Source organism: Dendropsophus ebraccatus, chromosome 8, assembly GCF_027789765.1.
Source record: "Dendropsophus ebraccatus isolate aDenEbr1 chromosome 8, aDenEbr1.pat, whole genome shotgun sequence".
Lineage (NCBI taxonomy): Eukaryota > Metazoa > Chordata > Amphibia > Anura > Hylidae > Dendropsophus > Dendropsophus ebraccatus.
This window is the reverse complement of record NC_091461.1, coordinates 122,349,284-122,368,869: the sequence shown is the minus strand read 5'-3', so window position 1 is coordinate 122,368,869 and position 19,586 is coordinate 122,349,284. Positions and strand designations below refer to the sequence as shown.

Below are 19,586 nucleotides of genomic sequence, written 5' to 3'. Positions count from 1 at the left end.
GCTGTCCATATTCCTCACAGGGGGTCTATATACTACTGGGGGAGCACAAAGCGGGGGTCTATATACTACTGGGGGAGCACAAAGTGGGGGTCTATATACTACTGGGGGAACACACAGGGGGTCTATATACTACTGGGGAGCACGCAGGGGGTCTATATACTATTGTGAAGCACAAAGCAGGTGTCTGTATACTACTGGGGGAGTATACAGAGGGTCTATATACTACTGGGGGTGTACACAGGGGGTCTATATACTACTGGGGGAGCACACAGGGGGTCTATATACTACTGGGGGAGCACACAGGGGGTCTATATACTACTGGGGGAGCACACAGGGGGTCTATATACTACTGGGGAGCACACAAGGGGTCTATATACTACTGGGGGAGTACACAGGGGGTCTATATACTACTGGGGGAGCACACAGAGGGTCTATATACTACTGGGGGAGCACACAGGGGGTCTATATACTATTGTGGAGCACAAAGCGGGTGTCTATATACTACTGGGGGAGCGCAACATGTTTATTAATGATGTTCAGCTCGGACCTGCACCTGACAATAGACCTCGGTAAGTGGCCCCTCACTAAAAGTTGTCGAGTACCCCTTTCGTAAACTATACAAACTATCATTGTAATCAAAGGGACCCAGAGAATATAATTATGTTATTTTTACCAGACTTTGAATAGCGTTAATCTGATATGCAAAAAAATTAATTTTTTTCTATTATTCCTTCAAAAAAAGTTGTTGTTTTTTTTTTTGCTTAATCTTTCTTTAGTAAATTTTTAACATATATTAAAATAAACGGAGCTCATTATATTCTTATATATAACCACAGATGATCACATATTATACAATGAACATCATATCAGGAAAAAGAACAAACGAAAAAGAGAGAAAACAAGTCTACTTTCATCTAACAAATCTTCCCTCTCTACTTTATCTCATATACTCGCTTTCATATAGCCAGCTCTGTCCTATCCCTCCCCCCCCCCCCCCCCCACACACACAAAAACCCCCAAAAACACATAACCAATAATAAGTCTAAAAAGTTGGTCCATGGATCCCAAATCTTGTGAAATCTATGAAAAAAGGTTAATGAAAAGTGATGAATCTGAAAATGGCGCCAATAAAAAAGTTAAATTTGACCATAAAAAAAAAAAAGTGGGGGGGGGGGGAGAGAGAGTTATGGCTCTTGGAAGGCGACAATGAAAAAACGAAAGTGCTCGGTCCCTGAGCCCTAAAATAAGCTGGTCACTAAGGGATTACAATATATATTTATTATATTATTATTATTTATTATATATTTACCCCCTATTGGTTGGAGGCCGCTGCACTGGGACATCCTCTCATACTGGGCCAGATGACATATTCCACTCTGCTACATCCGCGTACACTGGGACAGACTCACTTGTAGAGGGAATCAATAACAAGCGATCACCAGCAGATGGCGATGTCCTACCATCTCCCGGCCTCAAGCACAGCACAGCGCTCTCCGTGTCACGTGACGCTGCTGTCCTAGAGTTCTTCACGACGTGTGTAGCCTTGGTTCGGTGCTGTTGCCGTAAAGCAAGCACCCCGTGACGTCATGGTGGTAAGTTCTCGAAGTAGTTTGAATTACTATATGAGAGCGTGTTGCATTATTTCATATTACAGTAAGGCTGTGAAGCTGCAGCCTGGAGGGAGGTGGAGGGTTAATCATGGCTGCAGTATACACACCACACAGACACAACCCTGGCTGCAGGCTGGAAAACAGAGAGGATCTCACCCCTGAACCCCACAGAGGCCGCCATGTCACCCCTGAACCCCATAGAGGCCGCCATGTCCCCCCTGAACCCCATAGAAGCCGCCATGTCACCCCTGAACCCCATAGAAGCCACCATGTCCCCCCTGAACCCCATAGAAGCCGCCATGTCACCCCTGAACCCCATAGAAGCTGCTATGTCACCCCTGAACCCCATAGAAGCTGCCATGTCACCCCTGAACCCCATAGAAGCCGCCATGTCACCCCTGAACCCCATAGAAGCTGCTATGTCACCCCTGAACCCCATAGAGGCCGCCATGTCACCCCTGAACCCCATAGAGGCCGCCATGTCACCCCTGAACCCCATAGAGGCCGCCATGTCACCCCTGAACCCCATAGAAGCCGCCATGTCACCCCTGAACCCCATAGAAGCCGCCATGTCACCCCTGAACCCCATAGAAGCCGCCATGTCCCCCCTGAACCCCATAGAGGCCGCCATGTCACCCCTGAACCCCATAGAAGTCGCCATCTCACCCCTGAACCCCATAGAAGCTGCTATGTCACCCCTGAACCCCATAGAAGCCGCCATGTCACCCCTGAACCCCATAGAAGCCGCCATGTCACCCCTGAACCCCATAGAAGCCGCCATGTCACCCCTGAACCCCATAGAAGTTGCTATGTCACCCCTGAACCCCATAGAAGCCGCCATGTCACCCCTGAACCCCATAGAAGCCGCCATGTCACCCCTGAACCCCATAGAAGCCGCCATGTCACCCCTGAACCCCATAGAAGTTGCTATGTCACCCCTGAACCCCATAGAGGCTGTCATGTCCCCCCTGAACCCCATAGAGGCTGTCATGTCACCCCTGAACCCCATAGAAGTCGCCATCTCACCCCTGAACCCCATAGAAGCCGCCATGTCACCCCTGAACTGCATAGAAGCCGCCATGTCACCCCTGAACCCCTTAGAGGCCGCCATGTCACCCCTGAACTGCATAGAAGCCGCCATGTCACCCCTGAACCCCATAGAAGCTGCCATGTCACCCCTGAACCCCATAGAGGCCGCCATGTCACCCCTGAACCCCATAGAAGCTGCTATGTCACCCCTGAACCCCATAGAAGCCGCCATGTCACCCCTGAACCCCATAGAAGCCGCCATGTCACCCCTGAACCCCATAGAAGCTGCCATCTCACCCCTGAACGCCATAGAAGCCGCCATGTCACCCCTGAACTGCATAGAAGCCGCCATGTCACCCCTGAACCCCATAGAAGCTGCCATGTCACCCCTGAACCCCATAGAGGCTGCTATGTCACCCCTGAACCCCATAGAGGCTGCCATGTCACCCCTGAACCCCATAGAGGCTGCCATGTCACCCCTGAACCCCATAGAGGCTGCCATGTCACCCCTGAACCACATAGAAGCTGCTATGTCACCCCTGAACCCCATAGAGGCCGCCATGTCACCCCTGAACCCCATAGAAGTTGCCATGTCACCTCTGAACCCCATAGAGGCCGCCACGTCACCCCTGAACCCCATAGAGGCTGCCATGTCACCCCTGAACCCCATAGAAGCTGCCATGTCACCCCTGAACCCCATAGAGGCTGCCATGTCACCCCTGAACCCCATAGAGGCCGTCATGTCACCCCTGAACCCCATAGAGGCCGCCATGTCACCCCTGAACCCCATAGAGGCTGCCATGTCACCCCTGAGCCCCATAGAGGCCGCCATGTCACCCCTGAACCCCATAGAGACCGCCATGTCACCCCTGAACCCCATAGAGGCCGCCATGTCACCCCTGAACCCCATAGAAGTCGCCATGTCACCCCTGAACTGCATAGAAGCCGCCATGTCACCCCTGAACCCCATAGAAGCCGCCATGTCACCCCTGAACCCCATAGAAGCTGCCATGTCACCCCTGAACCCCATAGAAGCTGCCATGTCACCCCTGAAATGTTACAGACTGTGGCCTCCAGCAGCTGCAGGACTACAACTCCCAGCATGGCCTGACAGCTGCCCCCTCCCCTACACTGTCCGCCGTCGCTCCTGATCCTCCATAGGGGAGATGAATGGCCGACAGAACAAAACAACCCAATCAGCCGACATACAAGTGTTTGCTCAGTGATCAGCTGATCGCTGCTCCTATCCCACTGTAGCCGCCTGTTCAGATGATAATTTTTTTATATATACAGGATTTTAGGTGACAGCAGTAAGGAGCTGGGACACCGTCCTCTCTGCTGCCACCAATGTTCATACAGGGAACTGCAGGGTTGTGTAAGCCCGGACCCCGGTCTGATCCAGCCGCACACAGAGCACTAGTGATACTCAGGGAATATACATTACACAGGGAGCAGGGTTCCTCCCAGTAGGGTCGGGGTTTTTTTTCGTTGCTATTTGCCCTCACTAATCCCGGATCTGATATCGTCTTCTGCTTTGTGTGAACTATTATAAAGTGTTCGGTTTCCTCCTCTTGTAGAAGTTTGCGTTGCAGTTAAAGGCGACTCTAGAGAACATCACGAGGCTGCGGCCGGTGGGCGATGATTTCCGCTGGTTCCTAAAGGTGAGAAGGTATTGCCTCTACATACAGATATATACACATAGAGATAGATATATACGTATGTATCTATCTATATATATATATATATATATATATATATATATATATACACCGATACACATACATGTGATTTTGAAGGGGTTCTCCAGAATTAGAAAAAGCAAATAACAGCGCCACCCCTGTCCTCTGGCTGTGTGTGGTATTACAATTCAGCTCCATTTCTTTAAGTGGAATTAAACTGCAGAACCCCATACACCCAACATGAGGACAAGAGAGCCGCTGTGTCTGGGAGAAAGCGGCCACGTTTTTTTAAGCCTGGACAATCCCTTTATTTTCCTCTTGATGACCTGAGTGTCCGTCAGCGCGCCATAGACCTGTGGTTATGAACACGATTCTCTGGCTGGTGGGAGCTACGGCTTCAGCCATCAATCGATTCCTTATAGATCCTATTTGCTTCATACAGCAGAAGTTTTGATCATTGGGGTCCAGGTGCTGAGATCCTGACTGATCACTAAAACCAATGGGAAGACCCTGTGCCTCTCAGGTCCCTTACATGCCGCCATCATTTGTGGTCCACAGATGCAGACAGTATAGGTCCCGTTATAGTCTATGGACCTGACTGTGGATTCCCCGGTCTGTGCATCACTTCACAGGTGTCGGGTACATGATTGCAGGCGGCCCATGGAGGGTGATACAGATCTGTGCGGGGTCTTAGTTATGGACAGTGTAGTGAGGGGGGTGTACCGATCCATAGACAGTCTATGGAGTTAGTACGTCAGTCCCTTCCCCCCATACTGTGAGGGTCTCCGCATCCAGACCATCTATAGGCCACAAGATCAATCATTGTTTGTCCTTTTCCCTCTTTTGTAGTTGAAATGTGGAAACTGTGGCGAAGTGTCGGATAAATGGCAGTATATCACGTCCATGGTAGGAGGAGTAGTACCGCTCAGTATAATATATATATATATATATGGTGTATGTATAATATACGGACGTGTCTGGTGATTCCCTCCTAGGACAGTGTCCCTCTGAAAGGTGGGAGAGGCAGCGCCAGTATGGTCCAGAAGTGTAAGCTGTGCTCACGAGAGAACTCCATAGGTGAGTCATGTTAAAGGGGAGCTCCACTCTGCACAGAGCTCTTTTTTATTAGATTTCCCCAGTCCGTTCACTGCTGCAATCCCTAGAGATAGGCCAGTATATAGAGGGGGGAACTGGGCAGGTGAAGACACTGTCACCCTGAAATATAGAGCGATCTTACTGAAGACGGCAGATCACACAACATCACTGAAAGCACGGATATAAGCATATCCCAGACCCCTATATATATATATATATATATATATATATATATATATATACATATACCCCTATAATCTTCTCTTACCAAGATCCCAGATAAGCACTGACCTTTCTGACCTGTGAATCCAGCGTTTTATGTGCCCAGACAGTCTCCAAACTGTACAGCTGCTTCTCTGCTCTCCCTGCTCACTCATCCCCCTCGCCCCCTTCCCCCTCCATAGGTTATACTGTCAAAATGGTGGCCAGTGTTCTATAATAACATCTTACAGTGTGAGAACATGGCCTGAAAGATGCAGCTCGTCTATGGCAGTACCACAGTGCTAGAACGTCTATGGCAGTACCACAGTGCTAGAACGTCTATGGCAGTACCACAGTGGAAACCGAGCTCACAAGTAAAGCATCCACTGTATATATATATATATATATATATATATATATATATATATACTCTATATACTCTATATACTCTCTCTCTGTGTATATATATATATATATATATATATATATTCTCTCTTTTTTTTCTCTCTCTCGCTCTTTACATATATTTATACTCTCTCTCTCTCTCTCTCCCTCTGGAGTGAATGCTGTAATCTAATCATCTTTCTCTTTCATTTTGCGCAGATATATTGAGCGCCTCGCTGCAGCCGTATAACGTAAGTGACTTACAGGACATAACCCTGTTACGTGTAGCTTTATACATGAAGAGATTATCAGCAGATAAATCACATAATCCAGCACACAACTCTAATATAATGTGGTTTGGATGGGTCGGGGGGTTCCAGGAGACGCAGCTGCAAAACTTACAGTGTGAGCGGCCCGGGAATCACACTCCAGGAGCTGCCAACAATCACCAATTTAAGGGGATAGTTCACAAAAAAAAAATTCTCAAATCAACTGATGCCAGAAAGTTATACAGACTTGTAATGTACTTTTATTTAAAAATCTGCAGTTTTCCAGTACTTATCAGCTGCTGCATGTCCTGCAGGAAGTGGTGTATTCTCTCCAGCCTGTGTCTAGCATCTGGTGGGTCTGAACACCCCGACCATTATCAGTCGGGACCCATCAGTGTGACGCGTTTTAGTGATGTCCTAGATGTCTCTCATGTCTCTTCTCTTTTTTATATCCAGGCTGAAGACAATGAACGGTTTAAAACAATCGTGGAGTTTGAGTGTCGGGGTCTGGAGCCGGTGGATTTCCAGCCTCAGGTGAGATCTGAAGCCGCTGATCACAGGTCATGTGACTGTGGATGAAACCTCCGGTGGATTCCTGTTAGGCCCGGTTCACACAGTGTTTTGCATCCTTTTTTTGGCTTACACATAATCATCGTCAACTACATTTCTGTGTATGCTAAAAAACAGACGCGTTTTGATCTTTTTTTTTTTTATTTTTTTATAATGGAGGTCAATGGAAAAAACGGATTAAAAAAATGGATTGCAAAAACGCAGTGTGAACCCGACCTTAGGCCATTGAATCGGCATGTTGTATACCTGGTCTTCACTTCAGCTGTCACAGCGTTGTGATCACTGTTCACATTAGTAGCCGCTGAGTGTGACCGACACTTCATCGTGTGTACGAGCGCGCGGTGAGCCGTCCCTGATCCTCTCTCTTGATAATCGTGGGTCTTTTTTTGTGTGTTTTTACACCTTTTATCCTGTTTTAGAAGGCGCCATAATCTCCTTAGTAGATTAGTGATGAGTCAGCTGTGATGTAACATTCACCTCATCTGCTGCTCGCACTTACTCAGTCACTACAGAGGACTCATGGCAGATACATATAAACATATATATACATACAGACAGATGGATACACACACACACACATATATTTAGTCGTTACTGAATGCTCCCTTACCATATACTGTGGAATATCTGAAAAGTTACAATACTGTATATGACGTTCTCTCTTCCTACTTTCTTACAGGCCGGATTTGCTGCAGAAGGAGCAGAGACCGGGACTCCATTCAATGACATAAACTTACAGGAAAAGGTTTGTCAACAGCGCCAAAGCGACAGCTGTTCACTCCAAGCAGGAAACCCCTTTAAAGGGGTACTCCAGAGAAAAAAAACATGACTGGTGTCCAAAAGTTATACAGATTTCATGTCACTTCTGTCCATGTCAGAAACTGTCCAGAGCAGAGGCAAATCCCAGTTCCTGACATGGACAGAGGTGGCAGCAGAGAGCACTGTGTCAGACTGGGGAGTATACACAACTTCCTGCAGGACACACAGCAGCTGATAAGTACTGGAAGACTGGAGAATTTTACATAGAAGTAAATTACAAATCTATTTAACTTTCTGTCACCAGTTGATTTAAACTTTTTTTTTAATCTAGAGTACCACTTTTAGGTCCTCATGCATCTTATACTTTAGTCAGCCTTGCCCCTTGCTGTATAAGGTGTATTAGGGGCTCTTCTGAGTGTCTGGTAGATGATGTTGGTGGAGATAGGGGTCAGGAATGATAGAAAATCTTGTCCTGGGAGAGATAAGCCGCAGTTAGAGCTCCCTACCTGCAGCTTAACCCTCTGTGTAAGAGGAGAAATAACTGGTAGCTGAATAATGGCTTGGTGTATGGGGAACTTTAGGCTGTGTTCACACAATGCACGGGCAACGGCCGTTGATGCAGTAAAAATTGCATATCGATTATTTCCACAGCCGTACCAAACAATGGCCCTTGTTTGCAATGACTTCAATACAACACATTATTCTATGACAAGAATAATGGCCGTTCTTAAAATATCTTGCATGAACATAGTTTAATAGTATATTATGTGCTGTTGATAGATTTAGTAGAATGATGTTAAGGGAGTCCTCCAAGATTAGAAAAAAAACACACGACAGTTTTAATTAAAAAACAGCGCCGCTCTAGTTCTCAGGTTGTGTGCAGTACTGCAGCTCAGTGCAATTGAAGTGAATTGAGCCAAGTTGTAATACCACATACAACCTAAGGACAAGAGGGGCGCTGGTTATAGCACTAAGGCAGCTATGTCTTGTCTAATCCCAGATCCCCCCTTTAATATTGACTGTTCTCCCCCAGGACTGGACGGATTATGACGAGAAAGCGAAAGAATCTGTGGGGATCTACGAGGTGACGCATCAGTTTAAGAAGTGCTAACACCATCCCGTTTCTACATTATTTATCAAGAGGTCAGCAGCGATCCACTGGGAAGCATTACACGGCCAATACGACGGACATTACCAAAACTTTCACATTCAGCCCTGCGAGTTCCCGTGTAAATAACTCAGGCGTCTGGAATAAAACTCTAATACGTTGTTCTCATTGAGTATTTGGATGTAATATCCGTCACTTCTCTCAGGCGGTAACATTGGGATTTACAGAATATTGTTAGCTGTGCCAGATTCTGTTGCAAAACTACAATTACCATCATGCCTGGAGAACCAAAGACTGTCCAGGCATGATGGGAGTTGTAGTTTTTGCAACAGCTGGAGGGCAGCAGGTTCCCCGTCCCTGGTTCAGGTGCATCATAGTTTTTGGACACATCCCAGAGGGTCCCAGCTCCCGACCACCGCTATAGACAGATGAGATCAGACGTGAGCGCTGGCTGCGTTGTTATACATCGTATCTGGCCCTGTACCCTGACACTCTCTGCAGGTAAATGATCTCTCACTCCGACACCCTGTCTCATTTATAGCAACCAAAGTCCATGTGTAACTTTTCCAGTACAATGTATGAACAAGGAGGCAAATCCTGAGTATATATGTATACGGGCACATGAGTCTACAGGAGGAGGAGGAGGAGCTGGACTATGGCCGGTCCTGGAGATGTCCCGGTGTCGCACTCTTCTATGTAATCTCAATACTTCTGGCTGAATCTTATAAACCTTCAGATTAGTGAGATTTGGGCAAAAATACTGCAGATTTCATCACCTCTAAATATGATGTTCCTACCACCAGTTCAGAGTCCCTTCCCTCAGCCGGATCCCAAACAACGAAAAGAAGATTTCGGTTTACACAAATGTAGATTTCCTCCCTGTAGGAAGGCCCCATTCATATGTCCACACGGATTTACGGACCCATAGAAGTACGTTCAATTCTTCCTAAGTGTCCACTCCGGAAAATAGGTCAAGATTTCATAGACCCTGTCCGATTTTCAATCAGAATTTTGGCACAGATGCCCCCATAGAAGTCTATGGGATGCACATCAGGAAAGTGTCTGGAATTCCGGATTGGTTGAACCCCAGGAGAGAGTGCCCCCTGCCGCCACGCAACTGTCCAGAGCAGGAGAGGTTTTCTATAGGGATTTGCTGCTGCTCTGGACAGTTCCTGACATGGACAGAGGTGGCAGCAGAGAGCACTGTCTCAGATTGGAAAGAATATACCACTTCCTACAGGACATACAGCAGCTGATAAGTACTGGAAGACTGGAGATTTTTCAATAGAAGTAAATTACAAATCTATATAACTTTCTGACACCAGTTGACTTGAAATAAATCTTCAGAATACCCCAGTAATAAAAACGCTGCACGCTCAGCAGATATTTTACATGTTGCTTTTATGTAGATACAAATAGTCTTTGAATCCTCTGTGAGTGGGGATACCATGAGGAGTAGCATCATTACCTCCTGACCTCACACAGTAACCAGGCTCAGCTATACCGTACAGCAGTGTCCGTTCTACATGTCGCTGCCGCTACACAACACCCGACTCCACAGCATCACATCCACAAGCTTAGATTCCAGGACGTTCTTGTGATTCCTGATAATCCGGCGACATATGATCAGACACTGTGAAAATCTGTCAAATTTTTATAGTTTTTTTTAAGATTCTGATTAATCTCAATAATGATTCAATATGGTTTCCTTTTCCAGGGACCCCCCTATAATCAGAGTATCATTGCTTCCTCCAGGACGCGCTCCCATGATTTAGCACCAGCGTGTGAATAAAGCAAGGCCCACGTGCGACGGCTGCAAGAACACCTGTGCAGCCATTGGCAGCCGCCTTGTGGGGATCTACCCTTAGGGTATGTTCACACTGAGGAAAAGGCGAGAAATTTCAAGCAGAATCAGCACTTAAAGGGGAACTATCGGCAGGTTAGACGAGTCTAACCTGCTGACATGTCTCTATTGCACAGGAGAAGCTGAGGAGGAAGGGATGTCTCTTATAGTGTGTGTCTCTTATAGTGTGTGTCCCTTATAGTGTGTCTCTCACCTTCCTCCTCAGTGCCGTTCCAATGCAGTTAGCCATTTGCTCCACGGTCCGGTAAGGAGTTAGGAGCACTGCCCGCCCCCATAGCGCCAATCTGCCCCTTTCTGATAATGAATGGAGCGGGCTTGCTGGGGCGGAGGAGGAAGGTAAGAGACGTACCTGCAATAGGGACATATGAGCAGGTTAGATTCATGTAACCTGCTGATAGTTCCCCTTTAATTTTACGCCTATTCCGCTTGAAAAATACGTACGGAGCAATTTTCCACTGATTTCGATTGAATTTCCGCTGTGCTGTTCACACAGCAGCTTTTAAGTGTGGACCGTTTCACCACGGATCCGCGTTTCCGACATGTCAATTATTTTGGCCGATTGCGCTTGAGGAATTCCATAGGAATCGATGGGGCTCTGATTTTCCACTCAGCGATTTTTTGGCGCGAACTCCACGTAACATCAAGAAGCGGAAATTTTAATCAGAAAACCTTCCTCGCCTTTTGCTCAGTGTGAACATACCCTTACACAGCTCAGTGGTCTCATCTATAGCCACCTCAGCTACACCGTGCAATCTAAGGTCGTGAGGTAAAAAGTACGAAAAAAAATAAACAGTGAAAACATTCGGTGCCGTCTGTCGGCTTCTCCAGCTATTTATTCACACGTTTGTCTTCCAACACTTTGAATATGTCGTCCAGGGACTGATGCACACACTGCACAAACTGCCCGACATCCCGAGCCGGATAGGCAGATACATTGCAGCCAATCCAGTCATCGTGAACGCCGTAGCCCACTCCAAATCCATCCGGGACCACAGGGGCGAAGCCTCCGAGCTGCACGGCCGGGCTGGTCAGGGTGCTGGTGGACAGGACGTTGTGGTTGATCCGTGCGTAAGCCGGATCCTGGAAGAGCTCCGGGACAGTCATGCCTTTACCAGCTGCCAGGTGTCTTAGGGCAAAGAGATGGCGGTCAAAGCCCTGACCTGCAGAAGAGGGGAAATATATGAGGATATACGGTATAAAGGCATATACGGCCATCACATGTGTCAGACTGGCGGCCCCCCAGCAGCTGCAAAACTACAATTCCCATCATGCCTGGAGAGCTTTAGCTTTGGCTGTCCAGGCATGATGGGAATTGTAGTTTTGCAACAGGCGGAGGGCCGAACGTTCCCCATCCCTGCCTTGGATGAACCTGCTAGAGGTCTGTCAGGACATGATGGGAGATGTAGTTCTGCCACAGGTTGGAGAACACTAGTTTAGAGGGGGTATTCCTATGTGAGCAAATATTCCCTATACACAGAATAGAAAATAACAAGGTGATTGGTGGAGCTCCCAGTGCCCAAACCCCCACTGATCAACTTAAAGGGGTACTCTGTAGAAAATATTTTTCTTTCAAATTAACTGGTTTCAGAACGTTACACAGATTTGTAATTTACTTCCAATAAAAAATGTACAGTCTTCCAGTACTTATCAGCTGCTTTATGTCCTGCAGGAAGTTGTGCATTCGCTGCAGTCTGACACAGTGCTCTCTGCTGCCACCTCTGTCCATGTCAGGAACTGTCCAGAGCAGGAGAGGTTTTCTATGGGGATTTGCTGCTGCTCTGGACAGTTCCTGACATGGACAGAGGTGGCAGCAGAGAGCACTGTGTCAGACTGGAGAGAATACACCACTTTCTGCAGGATACACAGGAGCTGATAAGTACTGGAAGACTGGAGATAAATTACAAATCTATACAACTTTCTGAAACCAGTTTAATTTTTTTTAAAAGAAATTTCGCTGGATAACCCCGTTAAAGGGGTTCTTCGGGCTCAGAAAAACATGGCTGCTTTCCTGTCCCCAGGTTGGGTGTGTGGGCTTTTCAGCTAAATTCCACTGAAGTGAATGGCGCTGGATTGTAATCCCACAAACACACAACCTGACGACAAGGGTGGTGCTGTTTTCGCAAGAAAGTAGCTGGATAGCCCCTATAATATCTCCTATGTTATGCATAGGGGATAACAAACATACATTCCCAGAACAGTTCCCTCTTTTGTCCGTCTCTCGTCCGTCACTCACCCATGGCCGCCTCCTTTGTCAGCTGTCCGTGATATTTGGAGCAGTCGTGCAGCATTTCCCTCAGCTCGGCCGTGCTATGTTTAGAAGGATTCTTCACGAACGCCTCGGAGCACTTCTTGGTATAAATGGTGGCGGGGCGGATGGTCTCCGTTCGGCCATGTTTGAAGGCCGCCGTACTACACGATTCATAGGTGGCGGTCGTCTGCCCGTATTGCCTCAAGAAGGCCATTTGGAAAGAGAGCTGCGAGACGGCGTCAGGGCTGAGCTTCTGCGTCTTCAGGAACTCCTTCCCTCCTCTCTTAAACTCCATGGCCGCGATGGTCAGGGATCCCACCAGCGCATCAAACTTATTCTTGGCCTCTGACACGGCCGCTTTCAGGGAGTCGTCCAGATTAAAGGCGAGTTTTTGCACAGCTTGACCGGAGTCCACGGCCGCGGGCACGCTCTGCGGCGACACACTGGGCCTCTCCGTGCTATCCTTGAACACTTCGTTTTGGAATCGTAGAACCGCCACTCCATCTCCCCACGAGTGCTCGAAGTTAATGGCCGCCGTGCCGTCCTGAGTCATGATGATGCTGAACGACTTATCGAACCAGCGGTTCATACCGGATCCGTGGAGCATGTTGTGAGACAGATGGATGTGATCTCTGGTAGAGAAGTCATCCAGGCAGAGACAGAACACGGCAGAGTCGATCTTCCTCACGGCGTCCTGGTTGCCGTTGTCGATAAGTTTCTGCCTGACTTTCGCCCATATATTTCTATCTTCACTTGTCAGATACCCCAAGGGGAACTCCGCCTCCGCACTCTGATCGGACAAGATGTGCTTCAGATGGGCCTGGATTTCTGCTGCTTTCACTATGTTTCCGTCTCTATCCAATACATCGAATACGTAGAAGTTCCCCTTCCGGAGGACCAGGAGGTGTCGCGCCTTCTCGTCCGTCACCAGTTCATCTTTGTTCAGCTTCGGGATACGGGTCGAGTTAAAGAGACGGAAGTACTGAGACATGTCCAAGGGGTAGGCGTTCACCATGTACGCCCCGTACCAAGAGAGGGATGAAGGCACCAGGCGGATGAGTTTCCGGAATCTTTGGGTGTCGCTTTTAGCCGGATTCAAGTGAAAAATCTCTGGCTCCAAATAGCCGGCACGAATAGTCTTCAGGAAACGCATGGCGGACACGGTCATGTTTGTGGCCCTGAGGAGCTGGTTGTTGTACTCCGGCCTGGGATCAGGAGTGAAGGACATGAAGGGGTTAAAATTAAGAACGATGGATTCCCGTGCGCAGAGATACATGTCAAACCAAGGACCTGCAGGGGAAAGAGATGAAGGACGTCACTGTGAATGTCCGAACTGTACAGACCTGCTCATATGTCTCCTACTGTAATGAAGAGTCAAAGAGGAGTTGTGGTTCAGTGTTTGTGCCACGTTCTGGCCACTTCACCATTTCTACTCCTCCCTCTTGAATTATCAATGCTGCCCGGCCTCCTGCTCGCTCAGCTGTCAGTCAGTATCTGCCAACAGAGGAGTGATCTGCAATCACATATAGTTGAATCTCTGAGCCTAAATGTGTTGGGCTCAGAGTCCCCTGATAAAAATGACACATAGGTCTTTATTTTTCTTTCTCATTATTGTATAATTTTTAACAGTGCAAAGAATTCCCAATCAGGTCCAAATTAATTTAGTTTTTTTAATACAATGATGAGAAAAATAATAATAAAAAATATCTAATAAAAAAAAACTAATTTGGAGACCTATATTTCATTTTTATCAGGGGACCAAAGAACCAATGACCGAGCTGCTGGCAGGTCTTTAGACAGATGAGTTACCCCTAGACCACAGCTCCAACATATTTGATCTCAAAGATTCTACTATATCTGAGTGTTTCTTTCAGACAAACACTGCCTACAGAGGACTGATCTGCAATCAGAGACGCTGGCTGACAGCTGAGCGAGCAGGAGGCTGGCCAGCATTGATTATTTATGAAGAAGGAGGGAGAAGGAAGGAGCAGTGAGGCAGCCAGAGTGCGGCACAAACTCCTCCTCTTTGACTCTTCATTACCATTTAGGAAAATGAGAGTACAGTCTGGTTTGCCCAGTGCTGGCCGCTCACCGGAGATGTAGCTGGTGTGTTTGTTCTGTTTGTCCAGCAGGACCAGCTCCTCATGCAGCTGCTTCCCCTCGCCGTTCTGGAAATAACGCGCCAGATGCTCCGTCTTGCTGAAAGATATAATGAACGTCACGCCGGTGAATGCCGGAAATTATAAGGTAATGGGAATTGGGGATATTCCTCATATTATGCCGATACCTGAACTGCTCATCATCCAGCAGAGGCCGCTGAGCGTTCAGGTATCTCCTTACTGTGTCCTCAAGCTTCGGAAGCGGCAACCTGAAACGATAATGGAAGGAAAGAGCCATTATACAAGAATGGAGAGCCCAAAGCTAATGGGAGCGACCCAGATATCCCAGACCCAGTGCAGGACGGTGCGGACAGTCACCACCTGCTGGCAGCAATATGTACTGGGGCTCTTAGTACTGCTCCCATGGATCACAATCATCCTGTATACAGTCACATTATTCTGTACAGGGTTTGTTTGCTATCACCCAATTTACTTACATTGTACAGAGGGGCAGAAGTTTGGTGCAGATTCTGTGAAGTGTGGGAACTCGGCCTAAGGCAACACTCGTGCACTGTGTTATACCTGACCCCGACCTAAGGCAACACTCGTGCACTGCGTTATATCTGACCCCGACCTAAGGCAACACTTGTGCACTGTGTTATACCTGACCCCGAGGTATAAGACAACACTCGTGCACTGTGTTATACCTTACCCCGACCTAAGGCAACACTCAGCACTGTGTTATACCTGACCCCGGTATAAGACAACACTCGTGTACTGCGTTATACCTGACCCCGGTATAAGGGAACACTCAGCACTGTGTTATACCTGACCCCGACCTAAGGCAACACTCGTGCACTGTGTTATACCTGACCCCGACCTAAGGCAACACTCGTGCACTGTGTTATACCAGACCCCGACCTAAGGCAACACTTGTGCACTGTGTTATACCTGACCCCGGTATAAGACAACACTTGTGCACTGTGTTACACCTGACCCTGACCTAAGGCAACACTTGTGTACTGCGTTATACCTGACCCCGGTATAAGACAACACTCGTGCACTGCGTTATACCTGACCCCGGTATAAGGCAACACTCGTGCACTGTGTTATACCTGACCCCGGTATAAGGCAACACTCAGCACTGTGTTATACCTGACCCCGGTATAAGGGAACACTCGTGTACTGCGTTATACCTGACCCCGGTATAAGGGAACACTCATGTACTGCGTTATACCTAGAAATCCCCTTGATATTACTGGGGTATTACTGTTATTACCTGGGGAGACTTCTCTGGAAGTGCATGGTGGGGACGATGCTTTTGTGCAGGTATTCTGTGTCGCCCCCTCCAGAGCTGTACGCCCGGAGCAGGACGGAGCCCGGGGCACATGATGAACCTCCCTTCAGGAAGCAGGACTTGGTCAGCAGGCGCGCCATCTCAGCCAGGAGAATCCCTGAAACCTGGAGAATTACAGAGGAAACAGGGAGGAGATTTATGGGTGGAAAATAAAAAAAAACCTAAGCTGTTTCCTTCCAGAAGCAGCGCCCCCACTCGCCCTCAGGTTGGGTGCAGTATTACAGCTGAATTGTAATAACAGAATTATGAACTGCTGGGCGCAGTCATGAGAGGTGACAACATGGTGACAACTAGGGGACATGGCCATATCAACCAGCTGCACATACAGCGGTATACGGCCGAGTCCGCCAGACGTATACGGAGAGAGGAAGCAGATCCGGCAGCACCTGTCCCCTGGGTATAGATACATGTCTATGGGGAAGTCATAGGAGGTTGCACTACAACAGGGGTAGGGAAGCTCGGCCCTCAGGCTGCTGCAAAACTACAACTCCCATCATGCCTGGAGAGCCAAAGCTTCCCTGCACTGCAATATCACTGTCCTGCAGCATGATGGGAGTTGTAGTTCTCTGCACAGACTACAATCTATAGAGATCACAGATCCAGTGAGGAGAAAACAAGAAGGAAACTTTTCCTGCCCGAATTTGACACGGTAGATGCTAGAGTGTATCCTCTCCTTTGAGGTGTGATGTCACCAGGAGGGGCGGGGCCTCGACCGGAAGTAGGAAGTAGTGAGCTGCTGCACCATTCACTGTGCAGAAACAGAGTGAAGGAAGCTGCAATATCCATAGTAGCATGGAGGGGTATACAGGGGGAGAGGACTGGTGTGTGGGGTCTGTATACAGGGGGAGAGGACTGGTGTGTGTGGGGTCTGTATACAGGGGGAGAGGACTGATGTGTGTGGTGTATACAGGGGGAGAGGACTGGTGTGTGGGATCTGTATACAGGGGGAGAGGACTGGTGTGTGGGGTCTGTATACAGGGGGAGAGGACTGGTGTGTGGGGTCTGTATACAGGGGGAGAGTACAGGCGTGTGTGTGGGGTCTGTATACAGGGGGAGAGGACTTGTGTGTGGGGTCTGTATACAGGGGAGAGGACTGGTGTGTGGGGGGTCTGTATACAGGGGAGAGGACTGGTGTGTGGGGTCTGTATACAGGGGAGAGGACTGGTGTGAGGGGGGGTCTGTATACAGGGGGAGAGGACTGGTGTGTGGAGTCTGTATACAGGGGGAGAGGACTGGTGTGAGGGGGGGTCTGTATACAGGGGGAGAGGACTGGTGTGTGGAGTCTGTATACAGGGGGAGAGGACTGGTGTGTGGGGTCTGTATACAGGGGGAGAGGACTGGTGTGTGTGTGGGGTCTGTATACAGGGGAGAGGACTGGTGTGTGGGGTCTGTATACAGGGGAGAGGACTGGTGTGTGTGGGGTCTGTATACAGGGGGAGAGGACTGGTGTGGGGGGTCTGTATACAGGGGAGAGGACTGGTGTGTGGGGTCTGTATACAGGGGAGAGGACTGGTGTGAGGGGGGGGTCTGTATACAGGGGAGAGGACTGGTGTGGGGGGTCTGTATACAGGGGGAGAGGACTGGTGTGTGGGGTCTGTATACAGGGGGAGAGGACTGGTGTGTGGGGTCTGTATACAGGGGAGAGGACTGGTGTGTGTGGGGTCTGTATACAGGGGAGAGGACTGGTGTGTGGGGTCTGTATACAGGGGAGAGGACTGGTGTGGGGGGTCTGTATACAGGGGGAGAGGACTGGTGTGGGGGGGGGGGTCTGTATACAGGGGGAGAGGACTGGTGTGTGGGGTCTGTATACAGGGGAGAGGACTGGTGTGGGGGGTCTGTATACAGGGGGAGAGGACTGGTGTGGGGGGGGGGTCTGTATACAGGGGGAGAGGACTGGTGTGGGGGTGTCTGTATACAGGGGGAGAGGACTGGTGTGGGGGTGTCTGTATACAGGGGGAGAGGACTGATGTGTGGGGTCTGTATACAGGGGAGAGGACTGGTGTGTGGTCTGTATACAGGGGAGAGGACTGGTGTGTGTGGGGTCTGTATACAGGAAAGAGGACTGGTGTGTGTGGGGGGGTCTGTATACGGGGGAGAGGACTGGTGTGGGGGGGTCTGTATACAGGGGGAGAGGACTAGTGTGTGGGGTCTGTATACAGGGGAGAGGACTGGTGTGTGTGGGGTCTGTATACAGGGGCAGAGGACTGGTGTGGGGGGTCTGTATACAGGGGCAGAGGACTGGTATGTGGGGTCTGTATACAGGGGGAGAGGGGACCAGTGTGGGGTGTCTGTGTACAGGGGTTCTCTCCCCCTGTATACAGACCCCACATACCAGTCCTCTCCCCTGTATACAGACCCCCCACACCAGTCCTCTGCCCCTGTATACAGACCCCCCACACCAGTCCTCTGCCCCTGTATACAGACCCCACACACACCAGTCCTCTCCCCTGTATACAGACCCCCCACCACCAGTCCTTTCCCCTGTTTATAGACCCCCCACCACCAGTCCTCTCCCCCTGTATATAGACCCCCCACACACCAGTCCTCTCCCCCTGTATACAGACCCCACACCAGTCCTCTCCCCCTGTATACAGATACCCCCCCCCACACACACACCAGTCCTCTCCCCTGTATACAGACCCCACACACGCCTGTCCTCTCCCCCTGTATACAGACCCCCCCACACACCAGTCCTCTCCCCTGTATACAGACCCTCACACACCAGTCCTATCCCCTGTATACAGACACCCCCACACACCAGTCCTATCCCCTGTATACAGACACCCCCACACACCAGTACTATCACCTGTATACAGACACCCCCAAACACCAGTCCTATCCCCTGTATACAGACACCCCCACACACCAGTCCTATCCCCTGTATACAGACACCCCCACACACCAGTCCTCTCCCCCTGTATACAGACCCCCACACACCAGTCCTCACCCCTGTATACAGACCACACACCAGTCCTCTCCTCCTGTATACAGACCCCACACACCAGTCCTCTCCTCCTGTATACAGACCCCACCACCAGTCCTTTCCCCTGTATATAGACCCCCCACCACCAGTCCTCTCCCCTGTATACAGACTACACACACCAGTCTTCTCCCCTGTATACAGACCCCCCACACCAGTCCTCTGCCCCTGTATACAGACCCCACACACACCAGTCCTCTCCCCTGTATACAGACCCCTCACACCAGTCCTCTCCCCTGTATACAGACCCCACACACACACCAGTCCTCTCCCCCTGTATACAGACCCCCCACACACCAGTCCTCTCCCCTGTATACAGACCCTCACACACCAG

General features: G+C 49.2%; 2 protein-coding genes across 5 annotated transcripts in view; one reads left to right on the top strand and one right to left on the bottom strand.

Moving 5' to 3' along the window:
* The first annotated feature begins 1,505 nt into the window (after positions 1–1,505).
* On the top strand, positions 1,506–8,865 carry CZIB (CXXC motif containing zinc binding protein). The gene is made up of 8 exons (XM_069979500.1): positions 1,506–1,592; positions 4,217–4,300; positions 5,168–5,224; positions 5,314–5,395; positions 6,218–6,249; positions 6,724–6,801; positions 7,517–7,582; positions 8,630–8,865. Exons 1-8 carry the CDS (start codon positions 1,587–1,589, stop codon positions 8,705–8,707), a joined length of 483 nt encoding a protein of 160 aa, XP_069835601.1. The 5' UTR covers positions 1,506–1,586; the 3' UTR covers positions 8,708–8,865.
* Positions 8,866–11,365: 2,500 nt separating this feature from the next.
* The window catches only part of CPT2 (carnitine palmitoyltransferase 2), a 35,561-nt gene continuing 27,340 nt past the window's right edge, over positions 11,366–19,586 (bottom strand). For 3 of the 4 annotated variants that reach the window (XM_069981628.1, XM_069981631.1, XM_069981630.1), the window contains exons 2-6: positions 16,195–16,376; positions 15,104–15,184; positions 14,909–15,015; positions 12,802–14,106; positions 11,366–11,728 (exon numbers count right to left, since the gene is read on the bottom strand). In XM_069981628.1, coding sequence (XP_069837729.1) covers positions 11,397–11,728; positions 12,802–14,106; positions 14,909–15,015; positions 15,104–15,184; positions 16,195–16,376 — 2,007 coding nt within the window. In that variant the 3' untranslated portion in view covers positions 11,366–11,396. Of the gene's footprint in view, positions 11,729–12,801; positions 14,107–14,908; positions 15,016–15,103; positions 15,185–16,194; positions 16,379–19,586 lie in introns of all 4 variants that reach the window. The other variant, XM_069981629.1, reaches the window with a different exon arrangement.